Source organism: Aotus nancymaae, unplaced genomic scaffold (genome assembly GCF_030222135.1).
Source record: "Aotus nancymaae isolate 86718 unplaced genomic scaffold, 86718_ANA_hifiasm-v0.15.2.pri h1tg000007l, whole genome shotgun sequence".
Lineage (NCBI taxonomy): Eukaryota > Metazoa > Chordata > Mammalia > Primates > Aotidae > Aotus > Aotus nancymaae.
In genome coordinates, this window is record NW_026988418.1 from 29,895,191 (window position 1) to 29,915,194 (window position 20,004).

A 20,004-nucleotide genomic window follows, 5' to 3' on the forward strand; every position below is an offset into this window, starting at 1 on the left:
AAACGGTGAGAATGACAAACAGAAGCTCCGAATGCCTTCAGGTCTAAGCGTTTAGAGGACTTATACAAAAAACCCTGACAGGTGGCATCTGAAAGACAGTCACTGTGGTATGAGTGTACATTTCAACCCTCCTCAAATTTCTACCATCTTCAAGCCAAGGTCTAAAATGATAGGAATAGGATGCTTGGGCCCTCACCTCTGTTACAGTGGGTTAGATGCAAATGCTGATAATAACATTCAGTTGCACTAAATCCTTTAGAAAGACAGGTGTTTCACAATATTTGTCTGCTGTTAGAAAACTCCAAGAGAGGGCGAATCCTGGCTTCTGACCCCAGAATACAGATGACTTACTGATAGTATGCACACTATGTGAATATACAGCGAAGGAGCAGTGGCATGAGGAATTTGTTGCAAAAGTTTCTTGCATTGTGTTTTAAGGCTGAGGAGTAGAAAATATTCTGTGTTTAAGGCTGAGGAGTGGAAAACATTCTGTGTGAACAATTAGGAGACACTTGTGGCAGAGGTAGATTTCTTTGGCCTTTGCACACAGGAGCCACAAACTGATGACATCCAGAATATTTGGCTGGACTAGCACAGTGCAGTATTTTTGTATTTCGTTAGCTTTAGATAAGTATGAGCTCTCACCCTGTGTCACCTGCTGAGTCCCTGAGGGCATGTGAGTTCAGTCCTGAAACAGACCCGCTGATCATGTCACAGACCCCAGCTTCCCTAAGCTCAGGTTTAGCATGTTATGGTTTATAGTTTCTCCAGCAAACTCCATAAACTCTCCACTCCACAAACTCTCGTATAGATATAATTAATTTCAGTGTAAAAATGGTGTCATCTACTTTTTAAAAACCTAAGTTGTCATATCTGGGGCTGGAAGACCTGAAAAGTATAAAACGAAAATACTGCAACCTGTGTATCTAACTTTTCATCTTTTTTCTTCTCCCTACAGTCCAGACCTTTTAGCCCTCCCATTCACTCTTCCAGCCCTCCTCCAATAGCACCCTTAGCGCGGGCTGAAAGCACTTCTTCAATATCGTCAACCAATTCCTTGAGCGCAGCCACTACTCCCACAGTTGGTAAAAATTCTCTCCTCTGTTTTAATCTGTTTGTGGTTTTGACTGGCTATTTTTTATGATCTGAAATCCCCAAGGCCCTGTGTTTCTGGTTGAAATTGTTTTGCTGTGTGTTTTGCTACTATCACCTGACTTCTTTTAAAACCACCTTCTCAGCAAAGGAGGCAAAATGTTTTACCTACACAAATAAACAAATACAAGAACATTAACACCTGTATTTTGCAGGAATTTTCTTATGGTGTTCCTTACAGAGCTATTCAAAAAAATAAAGAAGAAATCGCCAAGGAAGGTCTTGTAATTTAGATATCATTTCTTAAAACAAAAAGTCTCCTTTGAGGGGAAATGTTATTTAAATTCCAACCATGTACCACATCAGAAATCACAAAATTTAGAACTTGTATTTTCTTGAAGCTTTCATTTCTTCATCATTTTTGGTTGTCCTTATGTTGACAAATGGTATAAACACTGGCATTGTGAGACTTGAGCAAACTTTTCAACATTCTTTTCTAGTGCTTTTCAGTGATGTGTGGTCAATTTTCCTAAAGAAATAAGTAGTTGGTGACATTTTCAGTAAATGCTTTTGTGCCTCTTTCCTTATGCTGTGATGAAAGTGTTGAGAATGGCTGTTCAGCCGGATGGTTTTCCAAAGTATCAATACTTTATTTTGCCTGGAGCATCATCCCCCTTTCCAAAGCTGGTCTCTCTCTTTTCCACCTCCCAGCAGGAGACAGGTTCCTGCTGCCTCTCTCATTTTTGCATCATGTCTCCCACCTAGGGCTTTCCCATTCCATTTTTCCCATGGAATCCCCATTCCCCATGGTCTTCCTTCATTGTTGGAACTCCCCTCCGGCTCTTCCATAGTGTAAACCACCTGGCCCATCCCACATTGCTTGGGATAATCATTAACTAAAGCTAAATAAACTCCTTTTACCACTCTTGGAAGAACAGACTGCACAGTTGCCTTCTCACTGCACAACCTGTGAGAAGTAGGTCGGTCCAAGCCTGAAGCTCTTCCAGAGAAAGAACTGCCATTTTCACAGAAATATAAGTTAAGGTGTGCCTCTTAAGGCCCCCAAAGAGAATTTCAACTATATCACATGCTTTATATCTTTAATCAAATCCTCCCAAAAGAACCTTTCAAGTTTGGTGAAAATATAGCCAGTTACCTAGTTTCATGTGAGTTAATAACAGACAGATATTTGACATTATTTATGTAGCCAGGTTTGTTTCTGTCTGCAACATCAATTGGGGCGATTTGGGGCTTCCTACCTTCCAATGCCTCGTGACTCATTTCCCTTTTTTTGTTTGTTTGTTTGTATTTTTCTGTAACTTTTTTTTTTAACTATATCTCTTTAATACTCCTTGATTGCTACAAGCCATTCCCCACGCTGCCACTCTTTTTCAAGATTAGTTGTTTCACCTACTTCATGTGATTTGCCTTGTTGGTCAGAGAAGAAAGTAAGAGTAAACTGTCACTCAGAAAGTTGACTCCCAAGTGACCTCAGATAAACCTGTAACATGTTCTTTCAATGCACTGTGGTTCATAGAGAAAATAGCACACACAAAGAATTGAACTTTGTACATGTTTTGTACAATGTGTTTCTATACTCTCTGCTGCAGAAATCTCAAATCCTGGCCAGAAACTTTGATTCTTAACACATCTAGTATGGATTCTTTCAAGATGAACCAGAGTGGATTTTTTTAAAAAAATAGCCATGTAAGAGGATAGTCACATTGCTTCATTATTGAGGAGGATACTGATTTTGTTTGGTTTCGTTACGTTTATTTGGTGTTCATTTTCCTGTTGAATTCCTCACCCTCCTACTCTGTCTTTTCACCTGCTGTGGGTCACCTGACAGCCACTTTTTTCTGAAGTAAATATATTGTGGAGATTTACTGCCCCAAAGCTTCCTGTGCACTGCTCTTTCTCTCCAGAGAGGATGTGCTTTGGCTGTCCAGCACCAAAGGGCCTAATCATGACTGATTTGGAATGTTAACTTAATGTAGTCAAATGGTGTGAGGGAGGTAGAGAATTTCAGCAGCAAAGTCTCTGAAGTTGATAGCTCAACGTTTCCCTCCCACCACAATACTTTTTTTGACGTTTCCTATGGTACTTGAGCCAAAATTAGGGCAAATTTAAAGTAATTCAAAAACTAAAGTTTTAAGAGCAAGTCTAAACCTTCCACACAGCAATTCATATAAGAAAATTGCTCCTAAATGACTTTGGATATGAAATTTCTCATGACAGCTGTGATTACACGATAGCAAATCTGATGCTACACCTGAAAACAGGACTTTTTGTGTGTTGTCACACTCGAATAAGGAAGAGCTCCTATACAGCTGCCTTTTACTGGTTTAAAGACACCCTCGATTGAAAAATGCACCATTATTTTGTATATGACTAAGAAAAGGGGGGAAAACTGCCAGTTGAGCTAAGATAAAATACTTTTTTATTACATTAATTATTTCAGACAGGTTAGAATGTGAAAAAGTGCACAGTTTAGAATCAATGAGCCAGGCTTGGTGGTGTGTGCTGGTAATCTGGTGGTAATCCCAGCTGAGATGGGAGGATTACTTGAGCCCAGGAGTTCAAGACCAGCCTGGGCAACACAGCAAAATCCTCATCTCAATTTTTAAAAATAATAAATAAATAAAAAGAATCAATGAAGAACAGTAAGTTCTTTTGCACTAGTAAAAGCTCACAGGACTGCTACTATATGATTTGGGGGGATATCCTATTAATATTATAGGGATAGGGAAATTGCTTAAAGTTATTCTAAGAAACAAGCTACTAGATGTTTCAAGATACAGAGATAACAATAGAGATAATAAGGAATATTATCATTAAATTGTAAATATGGAGTCAAGCTAATAGAGTATTTTTCAAGGAACATTATTATTTGTGGAATATTTTTTTCTACCCTAATCCATTTCCTTCTTAGCATTTTTCTTTCTTACTGATCTTTGTACAAATTTTATTCAATTTTCTATTAAAATTGTAATATTATGCATAAGACCTGTGGCACTGAGTACTTTTTTAAAATCAGAGTCAAAATCCCAATTACTTGCATTTGTTAGTTGCTGAGAAGAGAGACTTTATAAAGAGCTAAATCGGTTAAAGTCTAGAGCACCAACTCATGCTTTTGTGACCAACTTACAAAGACATTTAGCCACAGCTGGATACCATAGACAAAGATGATATTATGATAATGCTGTTCAAAATTAACAGTCTATAACTATCAGGTGCAAGGCAAATTGAATTTGGTTATTGATGAGGCTGAAATGGGGTAATTCATGCAGGGACCTTGGATTTATACTGTTGCTTTTTTATGGTAACGTTGAAAGCATCTACTTTCCCATGGGAGGAAGGTTCATGCTGAGTGATCCTATTGAGCTGTCAGGGCTCTGTCAGGAGATTCTTGTTGATGGACATATGTCTGACCACTTGAGAATTGTGTTGGAGTGAAACACACTTGCATAAGTCAATTATTAATGACAATTCCTTTAGCAACACCCTGAGAAGGTGGGGTGTGACTTCTTCCCTGGAGCTGACTTCAGACAAATTCACAGATGCTAAACCCTGGCATTTTTTAACATTTTAATTTCCTCTCATAGAATCATCACAAAATAAGCAAAACACATTTTAATAACATAATCGTAATTCCAGTGTTTTCAATTTTGTTTCCTTTTTCCATTAAAATCATTCCTGTGTTCCAATCAGTAGAGTGGGCTTCTTGATTTCATTTGGGATTTGTATTTGTGTTTTTGTTTTCCATTCGTTTATGTTTCTTTGGTTCGTAGTGTCAGAAGATGATGTTTTTTATGACAAACTGCCCTCGTTTGAAAGGCGCTGTGAAACGCCTGCAGGTATGGTGCTAGCCAATTGATCTCTAGAGACCTAGATTTCAAAAATCCAAGCCATTATCCATCTGAATGCTATAAACTTCATGGACATGCTCCTCACCTCATGAGTGTCCAGTGCCTCTCAGATGCACCCTGTATATTTACTGTTCATTGTAGAACTCATGCCACTGAAATTTTTTAAATGACTGTATTAAAAAGCAGCAGGTTGCATGACAGTTTCTCAGTGAAGAGGTTCAAAAGAAAAAGGTGAGATGCTATTGCTTTGTGACTTTACAGAGGAAGGAATAATTTAACTGCTCAGAATTACATGTCCGGTCACTGCTTTTTAATTTAAAAAATAATAGAGCATCATTAGTAATCTTGTTTTCTCTTTGGTACATAGGTAAAGGGTGTTTTGTGTCTGGATGCCTAAGGTGATTCCAGGGGAGGGGATGGAAGATACGTGACATCTTCCCTGAAATTTATATTGATATGCAATGCTTTGTCATTTAAAACCTAAGCTAATGTTTTCTACAGTCCATAACTCTGAGTTTATCTTTCTGGAAACATAGAAGGGGATGACATTGAAGATGAAATGGATACAGCCATTGCTGAATGACAGTTTGCCCAAATTAGTGCAGTTAAAATATGCTGACGCCCCTGCATGGCCAGGAAGACTTCCACTCCATGCACACAAGCACCAAGTATCAAGCGACCACCAACACGTGCCCATTCCTTTAGGCCTCCATAGCTTTGCTTTCGCTCTTTGTTTCCCGAACTAAAAAGAAAAAAGAAAAAAAAATGCGTAGATTGCCAGCCTTCCCTTTTTCCTGCACGCTAATGGCATGTAGTGCCTCCACCCTTCCCTATAGTGAGATTAATGACCTGCTCTGTAACTCACATTGTGTCCTTCTCTCTCCCTCTCCTTAACCCTTCCCATCCCGCTTCAACTCCTGGCCATACAGAGAATGAACAGCCTTCCCTCGTTTGGTTTGACAGAGGAAAGTTTTATTTGACTTTTGAAGGTAAGTAGTGCATAGCATACCAGATTCTAATCTATACTCCCCATCCTTACTTCCCCATCTGCATTTCCAAATCCCAGTTCTCTTCAAAAGTTCTGGTCTCACGTTCCATATGAAAATGCTATGGCTACTTAGAAAATGTTAAACACTAAAGGAAATATTACATGAATTTGGTTAGTATATGAACTTCAATTTTTCACATTGAAAAAATTAAAGCTAATTTGCAGTTAATATTGCTTATTTAATTAACTATGGTCAATTGAAAACAAAACAAAACACACCTTTTTTGGCCAAGGAACTTAACTCTGTCAACCAGGGCTCTTTCCTAACTCTTTTGCAAATGCAGTGCGACAAATATGACATTCTTGGTTGGTATTGGCATTTAACTTGTTTTGGATAATTAGTATTTCAGATGCAACCTCTGCTATTGTAAAATCTAAATATGTAAATACATTCTTATGACAAGGAATGCTGTATAAGAGATGAGAAAAACTCGGAAAAGAAAAAAAGAGTATAATACTAAGTTTGATCTGCATCTTCTGAAATTGCAATGAGATGACTGCAGTAAAATGGACAACTATTGCTGGACTTGCCATTTTAGAAGATTAATGAAAATGTACCTAAATATAATGTCAAATATCTAACCGCAATGTTTGATCATTTGTTATATTCTGCATTAAGGATAAGCATTCTTCTGTTTTATATTTAAGTTCTAAATCATCTTAACAGGCTAGTCATTTGACTAAATGGGCCATTTAAACTAATGGTGGGGAGGAGAAGTTAAGTAATTTAACTTAATTTATGGGCCATCTTACGCTTAAAAATTTATCACATAAGACCCTACTTTCTAGGATTTTAAATTGCTACCTTTATCCCAGGGTCAAAAGTTGGCCAAAAAGCATTCCACTCTAGAATTGAATCTAAATATTGAACTTGTCTTTGTGTTTCATGAAAACAAAATAGAATTTTTATAACTTGAGTGTGTGTTTTCATGCAATTTTAAAAATTAGAATGGCTGATATACATAAATAGTTTGTATAGTTGTGGATTTTTTTCCCTCAACAATGAATTTTGCTGGCAAAATAGTCGTAGAGATAGAAATTCTTAGCTAGAACTTATCCAGAAGTAGCTTGGGTAGTAGTAGGAAAGATAATCTGATTTCAAATTTCGCAAACATTCTGATTTCTTGAACTGGCTTGGGTAAAGGACAGGTGAATAAGCAGTCTTCAGTAGAGGATGTATCTTCTGTACATGAAGTCAAAGACTTCATTGCCTTGGGACATTAATTTTGTGATAACCAAGATGCAAAGTCCACAACTTGTGACCTCCTAAACTTTCTTTTAGAATTGGATGAAATTAGTAAGTGCCCAAGTATTTTTTTTTTTACTAATCAACATGTTGCAAAAGAACCTACAGTTGCATAGGGTGATAATCCTGAAGTAAAGCACTACCTGTATACTTAAAGGCACTTTTTTCCATCTGGTCACAGCAGATGATGTAGTTTACCCTCTTTTAACTAGGAAATTAAGCAAGGCACTTTGCCAACCCTCAAATGATTGTCTGGGGCTCAAAAAAAAAAAAAAAAAAAAAAAAACCAACTCTGACAGTTTTTTGTTGTTTGTTTTCGCTAGTGTATATGCCGGCTTGTTTGTTCAGACTTTATTGTGGGTCTGTTTTGAGAGACAGAGACTCTTTTTGAAGAAACCAATCTAAAGACATTTTTGGTTGTCAGTTTGTTTGTTTTAAAAAATACATACTCTCAATCAAATATAAATATTTAATAAATGTGTGGAGTAACATATCATGTTTTATGAAAACATATTTGTCAGTAGATTTCTGGGTATTTGAAGTTGGTAATATTGCCATTTTAATCAGTTAGATTCAAATTCCTTAAGCATCTCAATTTGGGCCAAGAGAAGTCATGCAAGAAGAGTTTTAATAGAAATTAATTGGAATCTCTAGTACTGTATTATCTTAATCTTGGACTTTGTTCAAGATTAAATATAAATGAGGCTTCTTGAAAGGGTATGTGAATAGCCATGTCATGAATGTAGGTGTCACTGTTTCTCTCGCTAAAAAATGTTTATGCAGATAAAAGTATATTCAAATGCACTTCAAGGGAAGTCTTAGAAGAAACAAAATGATGCCTTGCTATCTGAGTAAAAATGGCTATATTTTTTAAATGGAGATTTGTTTTTAATACTTAGGTATTTTTAGCTAGTGAAACCAAGAATAATATTTTTATTCTGCTGTGATGATGAAATGATATAGAAATGGTGACATTTTAATTTACCTTGAGAATAGTGACAACACCTACATTTTTGCGCTTCAAAAACATTTTCCTTCAACATGTTTTATTGAGTAGGATTTCTAACATATTCTTCTAGGACACTCTGGTTTTACCCACATCTGTTACTATTAGTATTAATTACCATTATCTTCAATTCTTCATTCCCGGAATGTAGAAGAAAGATTCCCATGCCAAAGTGGCCATCAGTTCCAAATAGCTTTTCAATTATTATTTATTGACTTCTAAATAGTGTTTTTATAGTGTTCGAAACCCTACTCTGTCTTATTCATCATTTTATTCTTACAGTGCTTTAGACATCATTGTCACTTCCAAATAGCTTTTCAATTATTATTTATTGACTTCTAAATAGTGTTTTTATAGTGTTCGAAACCCTACTCTGTCTTATTCATCATTTTATTCTTACAGTGCTTTAGACATCATTGTCACTTCCAAATAGCTTTTCAATTATTATTTATTGACTTCTAAATAGTGTTTTTATAGTGTTCGAAACCCTACTCTGTCTTATTCATCATTTTATTCTTACAGTGCTTTAGACATCATTGTCACTTTAGTCAATGTTTGAGCTACTGACCAACCAATCAACAAATTAATCAACATTGGCATATGAGTTTATTTGAAGATAACATGAAGTGCCTCACACTTCCAAATTTAAGTAAATAGTAGAGAGAGAAAACTGTCAGTGGTTCTAATTCACGAGACCCAGTGCTTTTCCAAATGTTTTACTTTTTTAAACAGCTTCACTGAAATATTAATTAATAATAAAAATTCAATTTAAGTTGGGAAAAAAACAGTAAAGGTTGCAAATGGCGATAACTTTTTAAAGTCATCAAAGACTGTATCCTGTTGAAGCTATCAAGTATTCTGAGGTGGGAGGGCAAGATATTTCCATGACAAATATTAAATAGAAGATATGACTGCTAGGTATTTGAACAATTCCCAGAGTGTTTGAACATCGAGATGTTTTCAGTAATGTGCTGCACTTCTCCTTGGCTAGCTTTTTTAACCACAAAATCATCTTATATGTGGTGGTGAAAAATGAACAAACAAAAAATCTGCTACCTTAAGTTCTTAAGTGGCCTCGTGTGGGAATATCAGCTCTATCATCTGCTTGTACAGCCTCTTCTATCTCACACACGCTCATCTCTAGACTGCTCTGTGCTTCTGTTCACTGGTCTTTCTCCCATCATTCCCACTGGGAACATCACATTCCTAACAGTCCCCTTCTGTACATTTCAGTCTCTCAGCTGAACTTACCCACCCGTTTCCTGACGAAATCCTGGCTCTATTGGGAGCCATCATTTCCGTAGCACTCTCCATGGAGACCTCTCTTCAGTCTTCCATGGACTGTTCATCATGGGACCAGGAGGCAGTGTTTGGATTCCCCCAGCTCCCTAATGCTACTTCCAAAACCTCCCTGATTGTGAAAGCAGCTGTCTGATAATTCCAGGATCTTCCGCTCCTTGTTGCTGTTAACAGCTGACTGCAGAGCAGTCCTCTGCATTTATCTTAGAGATGCTAGCAGTTTGCATGTTATCTTCTGTGCCACCTCACTTCCCAACATCATCCTGTGACATAGAGTGTATGTGTGTGACCCGTCCCACACACTGGCTCCGGAGTCTCTTGATTTCTTCTCCAACAAGCTTTCTCTCCACTTTACTCGATACTCCACACCTCTGGCCACACCCTGGAAATCGTTCCCACTGGCAAGTCTCATTTCAGCTGTTTCATAATGAACAATTTGCCGCCCTTTTGGTGCACGAGGGAATTTATGAAGCAATATTCTTTCATTCAACAAATATTAAGTGACTGCCTACTGTGTACTGGCACTGGGCACTCCCCAGTAGTAAACAAAACAGAAAAATATCCCTGTCATCACAGAGGTTATGTTCTACTGTGGAAAGTTAAAAATAAAAAGATAAATAAGTAAAAGATATATAGTATGAATGTGGTAATTTTATTCAATAAGAAAGGAGAATGGAGCACAGTGAGGGTTGCAGTTTTAAATTGGGGGATTGAGGTTGAAAAATTAAAAATAAAATAAAAATAATAATGAATATGAGTAACTAACATCTGAGTATTTACTATGTATAAAGCAATCTCCACCTATTCTCTCATTTCACCTGCACAACTCACTAATGAAGAAACTAAGATTCAGGTAATATTAGTAACTTTCACAGGGTCACACAGTCAAAAAGAGACAGAGTGGCAGGGCATGGTTTCTCACGCCTGTAATTCCAGCACTTTGGAAGGCCAAGGTGGGTGGATCAACTGAGGTCAGGAGTTCGAGACCAGCTCAGCCAACATGGCAAAACCCCACCTCTACTAAAAATACAAAAATTAGCTGGGCATGATAGCACATGCCTTTAATCCCAGTTCCTTGGCAGGCTGAGGCAGGAGAATCGTTTGAACCCAAGAGGCGGAGGTTGCAGTGAGCCGAGATTGCGCCACTGCCCTCGAGCCTGGGTGACAGAGTGAGACTCCATCTCAAATAAATAAATAAATAAAAGAGACAGAGTAATGATTTAAACTCTGGTCGCCTAGCTGGAGGCCACTCTGCTCCACCACCTCACCCTACTGTACATACATAATCTCATTCAGTCCTTGCAACAAAGGTTTTACCCTAATCTTCTAGATTTCCAGCTCTCTAATTTCCTGATACTACGCCTTATTTTTTCTCTTTTATTTTTAGTTGACAGCTAATAATTGTCCTATTTGCAGGATGCCAAGTAATATTTCAATACGTGTGTAATATGTATAATAATCAAATCAGGGTAATTAGCACATCCATCATCTCAAATATTTATCATTTTTGGGGTTGTTAACATTCAAAATCCTCTTTTAGCTTTTTGAAAATACGCAGTAAATTAGCGTTTTCCCTATTTACCCTACAATGCTATAGAATACTAACATTTAGTCCTCCTATCTAGTTGTAATTTTGTACCTATTAACCACCCTTTGATCCCACTGAGACCTCTGTTCTCATGTTCTTCCTGTTCTCAGTCCACTAACCCTGATGGAGACATTCATGTTCTTTTCGTTATCCAGATGAGACCCCAGAGAGGAAAAATATGTTTCTGAAAGGACCTTAATCATTTGCTTAATAGGAGCTACATTTTTTCTCTTTGGAGTTATATTATCTCTGTGAAGAAAATAAATGCTTAGGCATTTTAAATGTCTGAGCTTCTTAAGCAGATTATTAAATACCCCTACTTAGTAATTGGCAGGTCACAATTATAGTCATAGAGCATTCAACTTTCTTACCCTAACATTGCAAAAAAGTAAGAAATGAACAGGTCAGATTACTTACACGCAGTCACAAGGATATTAATTCATTCACTTGAGAGTCACTAAAGAAAGGAAAACTGGAAGACGTGACCACTTTTCTGGGAAGCAACGGCTCTGCTAATTTCACATTATTCTCAAGTGGGACATGTTTGCTAATAGTACTTACCCCACTGAAGGCCCCTTTCAATCAACAGCAGGAAAATTATTAAGTATCCACTCTGCAAATCACAGCATTATGACCAGGTTGGGGAAACAATACAGAAACATTAAAAGCAGTTTTACAAGGCTGTCTTCATTAGAAATATTAAAACCATGCTCCCTAGCTATTCTGAGTTTTTGTATGTGGACTGTATTGTATGTCTAAAATGAAAAATCCATTCTATTAAAAAAACTGAAGGTCACAGAGAGTTTTTTTTGTTTAATAGCCTAAACCTGTTAAGATTAAAGCAGAGCTGAACCTGCAGAATGTTCTCTCAGTCTGTTCTGCTGAGAACAGTAGTATACTTTACCTCTTCATAATAAATTAATTGCCTCGTTTTGAAAATTTTGCGATTGACCAGCATGCTGATCATACTTGGTTTCCTGCTCTTTGAGGCAGTTGTCCTGTCTCATTCATGGTTAGTTTACAACTGTCATGCTGGTGATAGAACAGAAAGCCAGCAAAGTGTCCCCGCTTTCTGGTCTGAGATCTTGGTCAAAATCGAATGAGTAGGCTTCTAGGGAGGAATCCTGTACATATGCAATTTCATATGTACAGAATTCATAAATGGACAGGATTCACGTTAGAATTCTATTAATGGGAAAGCTGGAGAGCAGGTGGTACCTTCTATCCCAAGCACATCACCATGCAAGGAGTACCTGGTTGATGAAAATATCATTTTGCTTGATTCAGCATATCTAGGGTGCTGCTGTTTTTACCAGTAATGCTGATGCAATGTATCGCTGATGAGCCCTTAACATGGGCTACATTCTGAGCTAGTTACTCCATATCCACAGGCTCATGTCATTCACAAAACAATCCTAGGAAGAGGGTACTATTGTTAATCACATTTTACAGATGAGTAAACAGAGGCTCTGAGCACTTAAGTAACTTTTCTGAGATCACACAGCTAGTTGATGATTAAATCAGTTAGAGGGGAGTTACTGATAACACAGCTAGTCAGTGGTTAACTAAGTCAAGGGGAGTTACTATTACGTCACAAAACTGATGTTCCTAACCACGATGATAGTCTTGGTTGTGCCGCTCAATAACCACATGATCTTGAGTATTTAATGTCACTGAGTCTCTGTTCTATCATCTTTAAATGGAAAGCATAATACTCATCTGGCAGGATAATTAGGAAAATCAGATAAAATACATTGTTTTTGTTTCATAAAGTACTATGCATATGAAAGGTTCTAAGTTATTCATACTTTGAGGTTGCATTCAAACTAAATAAGGAGAATTAAAGGAAGAGACCAAGAAGGTGTTGCATCCAAGATGCATTTGTTTTCTGGTATTTTCCTGGTCTCTAAAGTGGCCTCTTGAGTGTCGGGTGGTGACTATGCTTAGAAGCTTCTTGTGTCTCTATCAGACTCACTGACAATGTAGTTTCTTATAATGGTCCAAAACACACAGTTGTTTCTGAATATGTCTCTCATATTCAGGAAATCAACCCAATCCAATAGGTTTAAAATAAACACTGGGCAGCATTTTCTTTGCTCAAGATCGAAGTCTTTCCCTCTCCAGAGAGGAGAGCACTGACAGTCAGCTGCACTTCCCTGTGTGCAAAAGTAGATTCAGTAACGAGACTTCTCATCTGACTAAAGTAATCAAATGGGGAACTAACAAGCACAGCAGAAAGTCTTGAGTCCCCCAAAAAGAAAGGTTGCTATGTGTGGGCAATTTTAAAACCTGAAGCGTAAGTTAAATAGTTCCCTAGAGCAGGAAAGTGAGAAACAGAACAGAAAAGTTAAAGGATATTCACTCATTTTTCTGCATTTAGTGCTTCACAATCAGTCCATGAGCTCTTCTTAGCTAAAAGCACCTGTGCAGGAATTATGGAGGTAAAATAATATGACTTCTGCCTTCTAGGAATTCACAAGACATAGAAGAATAGAAGAAATAGAAGGGTTTGGCACTTCCTATACAAAGCATCCTGTAACAAAAACAATGGTAGAATTGCAAACATGTTCTAGTAGTTAGGGTGATGGAAGAAAAGGGAACGACATTTGAACCTACATAGACTCTAACTTTGAAGCAATGTAACCTGTTGCTATGTGAGAGTCTAATAGAAAATCTTACATAATATGTAAATGTTAACCTAAGGTATATTTGGTATTATCGTAGGTATTAGAAACAGAAAGATTCCTCAATTAATGCATATCTGTTTGCTCTCAGTACACATATACATACACTTGCACATACACATAGAGATAATAGAGAAAAAATATGGAATATATGTGATATATTTATCACATATATATTCTATATTATATGTATGCTATATTGATATATATTGACCTAGCATACATATGAAATATAGTATATCAGCTATATCACATTTTATGTATGATGTATCATATATGCTTTCATATATGATATATATGAAATATGGAATATATGCTGTATTGCATTTCACATATATTTTATATCACATCTATAAAGAAAGAACTCTGTGTGTGTGTGTGTGTGTGTGTGTGTGTGTGTGTGTGTGTGTGTGTTTATGCATGAGCCTGGAATAAGCCTTCTGGGTCTTAGTTATAGCCTCAGCACAATGTGTGACTTCGGGCAAATTACTTAACCTCTCTAAGACTTAGTTGCCTCCTCTGAAAATTGGAATACTAATGGCACCTCTTTCCTATAGGGCTGTAGTCAAGATTAAAGTCAAAGACTGCATACAGTGCATGCAAAGCACTCAAATAGAAGCAACTGTTGTCCAACTTCATGCATCCTTTGCTTGTAGCATAGCTGTGTTTTATTTCATTCTTGCCTGCTTTGGAAAAGTTTCAGTTGTAGCATTCTTGTCTTCCTCCACATAAAAACCTGACAGTTTGATTCTGCTGTAAGTTGCTACATGGTCTCCCTTCTTTGTTAGCAGGGATGACAAGCAGCGTTTTCTCTGCTAGTATAGAGCAAGACAATGACTTGGAAGCATAATCCTACTGCATTGCTGTACACCCTCTGCCTCCACTAGAGCCTATTATTAAAGCTGACTTGTTGAGACTAATGGTCTGCCTGGCAGTAGACTCCTGAGGGTTCTGTGTTAACACTGATGGGAAATGTGGCAGAAAATCTTTTACCCTTTCTTGTATTAAAGGATTTGTAAATCATAGCACTTCCACAGATTTGACAAGTAATTTCAAACTTCCTGAGAAAAGAGTGGAGAACCTGGGAATTCCTGGGAGCAACGGCTCCATCTTTGGATGGTTCTGAGCCTTCAATATGCAATTGCTGGCTGATGACCTCTCTAGCGTTTGTTCCTATTACGTCTTTTAAGAAGAGCTGTCCATAGACTTTGGCTGCCTACCCCATTTCAAAATACTTGTTTTATGAACCTCTGACATAAATGAATGAAGAAAGTATGCTAGTGATTCAAAGAGATTTTACTGAGACTCAGGAGAATCTCCCATTTATAAGCCTTTTTGTGTGTCTGGTGTAGATATATTTAATCAGCACCACATATACTCCAAACAAATTTTAGACAGCTACTTGTGAAAGACTTTTGCAAACTATGAAGTACTATTCAAAAGTAATCATTTGCTAAGATAATAATTAGTATTAATGAATATTTAATATATGCTAGGCATGTGCTAAGAATTTTATATTAACTGCTTCATGTTTTAAATCAAAGATTGGCTTGGAGACATTAACATAAGGCATTCATATAAGTCATTGTCCTTAAGATTTTAACCCTTTTGTGTCTTCAACTATTTTGCACTGCATGTGATAATCATTTCTGCTAGAGCATCGACTGTCATCAGACAAAAAATTTCATGGACTTTCTCTTCTCTTCTGCTGATTCTGCTGCACCAAGTCACCAGGACACAAGTAAATATGGTCTTGGGGCTTCTTTTCTTGCTGACACACATTCACACAGGCAGCGTGTGCTATTACAACTGTGTTTCTTAGTCTTCTAGTCCAAGTAATAAAAGCATGACTTCCCCTAAGACCTGATTTAGAGAATTGAAATATGTCTCTGAGAAAACGTGAGAGGATTTTCTGGACAAGTGTCCCAAGGGTAATATTAACTGTTCAAGGATGTTTTGGAAGAGTTGCAATTACCACTGTGGAAAATGAGTCTAGGAAGAGGAAGTATGAGTTGTTTAATGTCAGTTACTCCTTTCCTCAGATTTTTGCCGTTTTTGAAATTTACACACAGCCCATTTGCTATGAAACTAACAGCTCAAATAGCAGGTTTTCAGGCAGTCAGACTATGGCAGACCGCATTCTTCCTGCTTCTCCAATCATATTCATCAGTCCCATTGGGGGAATAACTTTCAGTAGTGCTCAAAATTACCAGCATCCAATATGTAACTGCAAGGAACCGTTCAAGAAATAAAGAAGAGTTCTCACTCACAAATGGGAGTTAAACAATGAGAATATATGGACACAGGGAGGAGAACAACACATACCTGGGCTTGTTGGAGGGGTTGGGGGGAAAGGGGAGGGAAAGCATCAGGACAAATACCTAATGTGTGCGGGGCTTAAAATCTAGATGACAGGTTGATAGGTGCAGCAGACCCATGGCACATGTATACCTATGTAACAAACCTGCACATTCTGCACATGTATTCTGGAACTTAAAGTAAAATTTAAATAAATGAATAATATAATTTTTATTAATTTCAGTTATATTAACACAAAAACAAACAAACAAAAAATTTCATTACTTTGGTTCACAATTTATTTCTTCTTTTTAATGAATTATTGTTTTTGGTATAATCTGAAAAATTTTTTTTTTTTTTTTTGAGATGGAGTTTCGCTCTTGTTACCCAGGCTGGAGTGCAATGGCACGATCTCGGCTCACCGCAACCTCCGCCTCCTGGGTTCAGGCAATTCTCCTGCCTCAGCCTCCTGAGTAGCTGGGATTACGGGCACACACCACCATGCCCAGCTAATTTTTTGTATTTTTAGTAGAGACGGGGTTTCACCATGTTGACCGGGATGGTCTCGATCTCTTGACCTCATGATCCACCCGCCTCGGCCTCCCAAAGTGCTGGGATTACAGGCTTGAGCCACCGCGCCCGGCCACGAAAATTTTTTTGTTATAATTTGCTTCTTGCTATTAAACCATTTAATTTCATCATTCATCTTTATTACCTTTTTCTCAAATTTTAGTCAAATATTTTTAATTTTTCATGTATTTATATTATATATCAAATATATAGCATATTATATATTTGATATGTAATAGTTGATATGTAAATATAAAATGTTTTAAATATTTAGGATATGAAATATATTTATATAGTTATAAAATATTTGTACATACAAAATAAATATCTATAATTTGTATGTTAATACATAGATATATTTATATATTATAAATGATTATAATATTTTATATTTTAATCAAAATATCATCTTTTCTCTTTAATACAAGTAAAGATGACAAAAGAAAAAAAGAAAGGAGAAATGTAGAAATCTAGATGTTTTTTAAAATTCCGAAGTAATTATCAATGTGTACTTATATGTTTGACTCAATATCAAAGTAACACATGTACATTATAGAAAACTTGGAAAAGCAGAAAGGTATTTAGAAAAAGATTTATAATCAAATAACTGTAGATGACTACTATTATTTTGATGTTTTTCAGTTCTAACATTTTGCATGTGAATGTAACTCTGTGTGTGGATGTATGGTTTATATTATCACACAGTGTATAATTATGCATCATTTTATTTTAACATAGGATAATATTCACCCTGACACTTCAAACTATTAGAAATAGCTCACAGTTGGCTTGTGATCATGATATTAATTTAAACATTATTTTTCACAACTTTTTGGGTGCAAAATAAACTTTGTCAAGTGTAGAAAAGCATTTTTTTCTAACCAATAATAATACACAAAGTGCAAGCCACTATCTTCAGTATAACCATCAGAAACTGAGCCTAAATCTATTTCATATTCAGAATCTGTGACACATCTGAATCACTTCTGGCCATCAGCAGTTATAATTAATATCATAGGGGCTTAATGATTTCTCTATAACACATGTTTATAACCTTGACCTCTTTATACTCTTTGCATTGATAGTTTAATTTCATGACACATCAAAAAATCCAGAATTTTATCTGCATTCATTTTCCAGAATTTGCTTATAAATTGTTGCAAAGTAAACAACTTCCTTGAAAGTCAACAAGAAGTTCTTGACAGATACAGTTTTAGCTCATGAGTATCCCTTTAGGATGCATGTCAGTCATAACCTACTTGTTCCATCTTTCAAAGTTCTGTAGCTTCGATCCCAAAGGATGTGGTAATTTCTTCTGCCAGCAGTTGGATGGTCTGGTAGATGACTGTTAAGTTTCCAAGAGAGTTGATGAGTTGTCCAGGGGCATTCACATCTCTGACCCTTTTAAGCCTGTAGGTTAGTGCTTCTCAAACTTTCTTTTCATTATCCTTTTTCATTTCCTTGCCCCAAGAGCCTCTATTAGACCTTTTTTTTCCCTAATTGCTCTCCAAGTCAGATTCTAATATCGCAGATGTACTGTACATCTGACTGTGTGCTGTATGTATATCTGTGTGCTTTATACATTTAACAAGTAAAATTTCTTTCACCTTCCCCAAAGAACCAATTTTCACCCCCTTTGGGGTGATACTTCCCCTTTGAGAATCCATGCCATGCCTGCTATACCTTGGATCACAGCTTCCTAGATGTAGGGGTGAACATCCTTATCACAGGGTAGGGTTTAAGAATATAATGGAAGTTAGACCTGGTTTTCAGTCCTAGCTTCTGTACTTCTGTAGAGCAAGTTACCTGGAGCAAGTTATTAATTTCACTAAGTTTTCATTTAAAAGAGTGTACCTCAAAGCGACGTTTTGAGATTAGAAGACATGAGGCATGTAATGTGTTCAGCACAGTGACCATCATATATAAGTGCTTTACATAAATTAGCTCTTTATATATTTATTCATATTCTCCATAGTACCATGCTATAGCTGGCTCAGTTTCCGATGCTTGATCAAACTCTCACCACGGTCTGTGTGACAGTGTTTAGGATTTGGCTGTATGACTCTTCATACTAAGGCAAAGAAAACACTAAGATTTGAGACTAACTGAGGAAATCAATTTGAGCAAGTGTGCATTCACTTTCCTTTAATTATTGTTATGGCTTTGTCTTCTGTTTTATGTTCATATTTAGCAATAGTATTTTTGTTGAATGTACTTGTTCTGACTTGGATGATAAAAAGAAAGTGTAAGTTTCTTATTTTCTGAGTCAAACATTTTAGGAAGTTAATTCAACTCAGCATTAATTTTGGATGACAGCTTAGGTGCTCTAGGCATAGATCCAGGCTGAAGAAAAATTCTCTACAAAACATGATGAAAAATGTCAATTGATTGTATGTTTCTGGACTGAACAGAATTTGAAAAGCAAAAAAATTTTGCACATGAAATATATATCTATAACCAGGGCAAGTGGGCAGAGACTTATGAAAAGGAAGACTGGAAATAACTTTAATCCTATTTTCATACTCAGAAATTCAGTACTCCTAACCTCCTAACTCCACTCTTTAAGAACTGACTTTCTTTTTTTTTTTTTTTTTTTTTTTTTTAAGTGTCTCCTAATGTTTATTCAGTACACATAATGGTTGCTGGTCTTACTGCCCTCTGAGTTTTTTTTTTTTTTTTAAATTGCATTTTAGGTTTTGGGGTACATGTGAAAAACATGCAAGGTTGTTGCATAGGTGCATACCTGGCAGTGTGATTTGCTGCCTTCCTCCCCTTCACCTATATCTGGTATTTCTCCCCATGCTATCCCTCCCCAACTCCCCACCCCCTCCACTGTCCCCCCCACTCCCCCCAACAGACCCTAGTGTATAGTGCTCCCCTCCCTGTGTCCATGTGTTCTCATTGTTCAACACCCTCCTATGAGTGAGAACATGCGGTGTTTGATTTTGTGTTCTTCTGTCAGTTTGCTGAGAATGATGGTTTCCAGGTTCATCCATGTCCCTACAAAGGACGCAAACTCATCGTTTTTGATGGCTGCATAATATTCCATGGTATATATGTGCCACATTTTTCCTGTCCAGTCTATCATCGATGGGCATTTGGGTTGGTTCCAGGTCTTTGCTATTGTAAACTGTGCTGCAATGAACATTCGTGTGCATGTGTCCTTATAGTAGAACGATTTATAATCCTTTGGATATATGCCCAGTAATGGGATTGCTGGGTCAAATGGAATTTCTATTTCTAGGTCCTTGAGGAATTGCCACACTGTCTTCCACAATGGTTGAACTAATTTACACTCCCACCA

The 20,004-nt window shown here is 36.9% G+C and overlaps 1 protein-coding gene across 23 annotated transcripts in view; it reads left to right on the forward strand.

The window, feature by feature from the left end:
- Positions 1-20,004, forward strand: part of SGIP1 (SH3GL interacting endocytic adaptor 1) — a 220,181-nt gene that overhangs the window by 156,369 nt on the left and 43,808 nt on the right. For 9 of the 23 annotated variants that reach the window (XM_064372455.1, XM_064372459.1, XM_021667698.2 and 6 more), the window contains 2 exons: positions 959-1,085; positions 4,884-4,949. In XM_064372455.1, the coding sequence (XP_064228525.1) occupies positions 959-1,085; positions 4,884-4,949 (193 nt within the window). Of the gene's footprint in view, positions 1-958; positions 1,086-4,883; positions 4,950-5,890; positions 5,951-20,004 lie in introns of all 23 variants that reach the window. The other 14 variants (XM_064372456.1, XM_064372471.1, XM_064372463.1 and 11 more) reach the window with 2 other exon arrangements.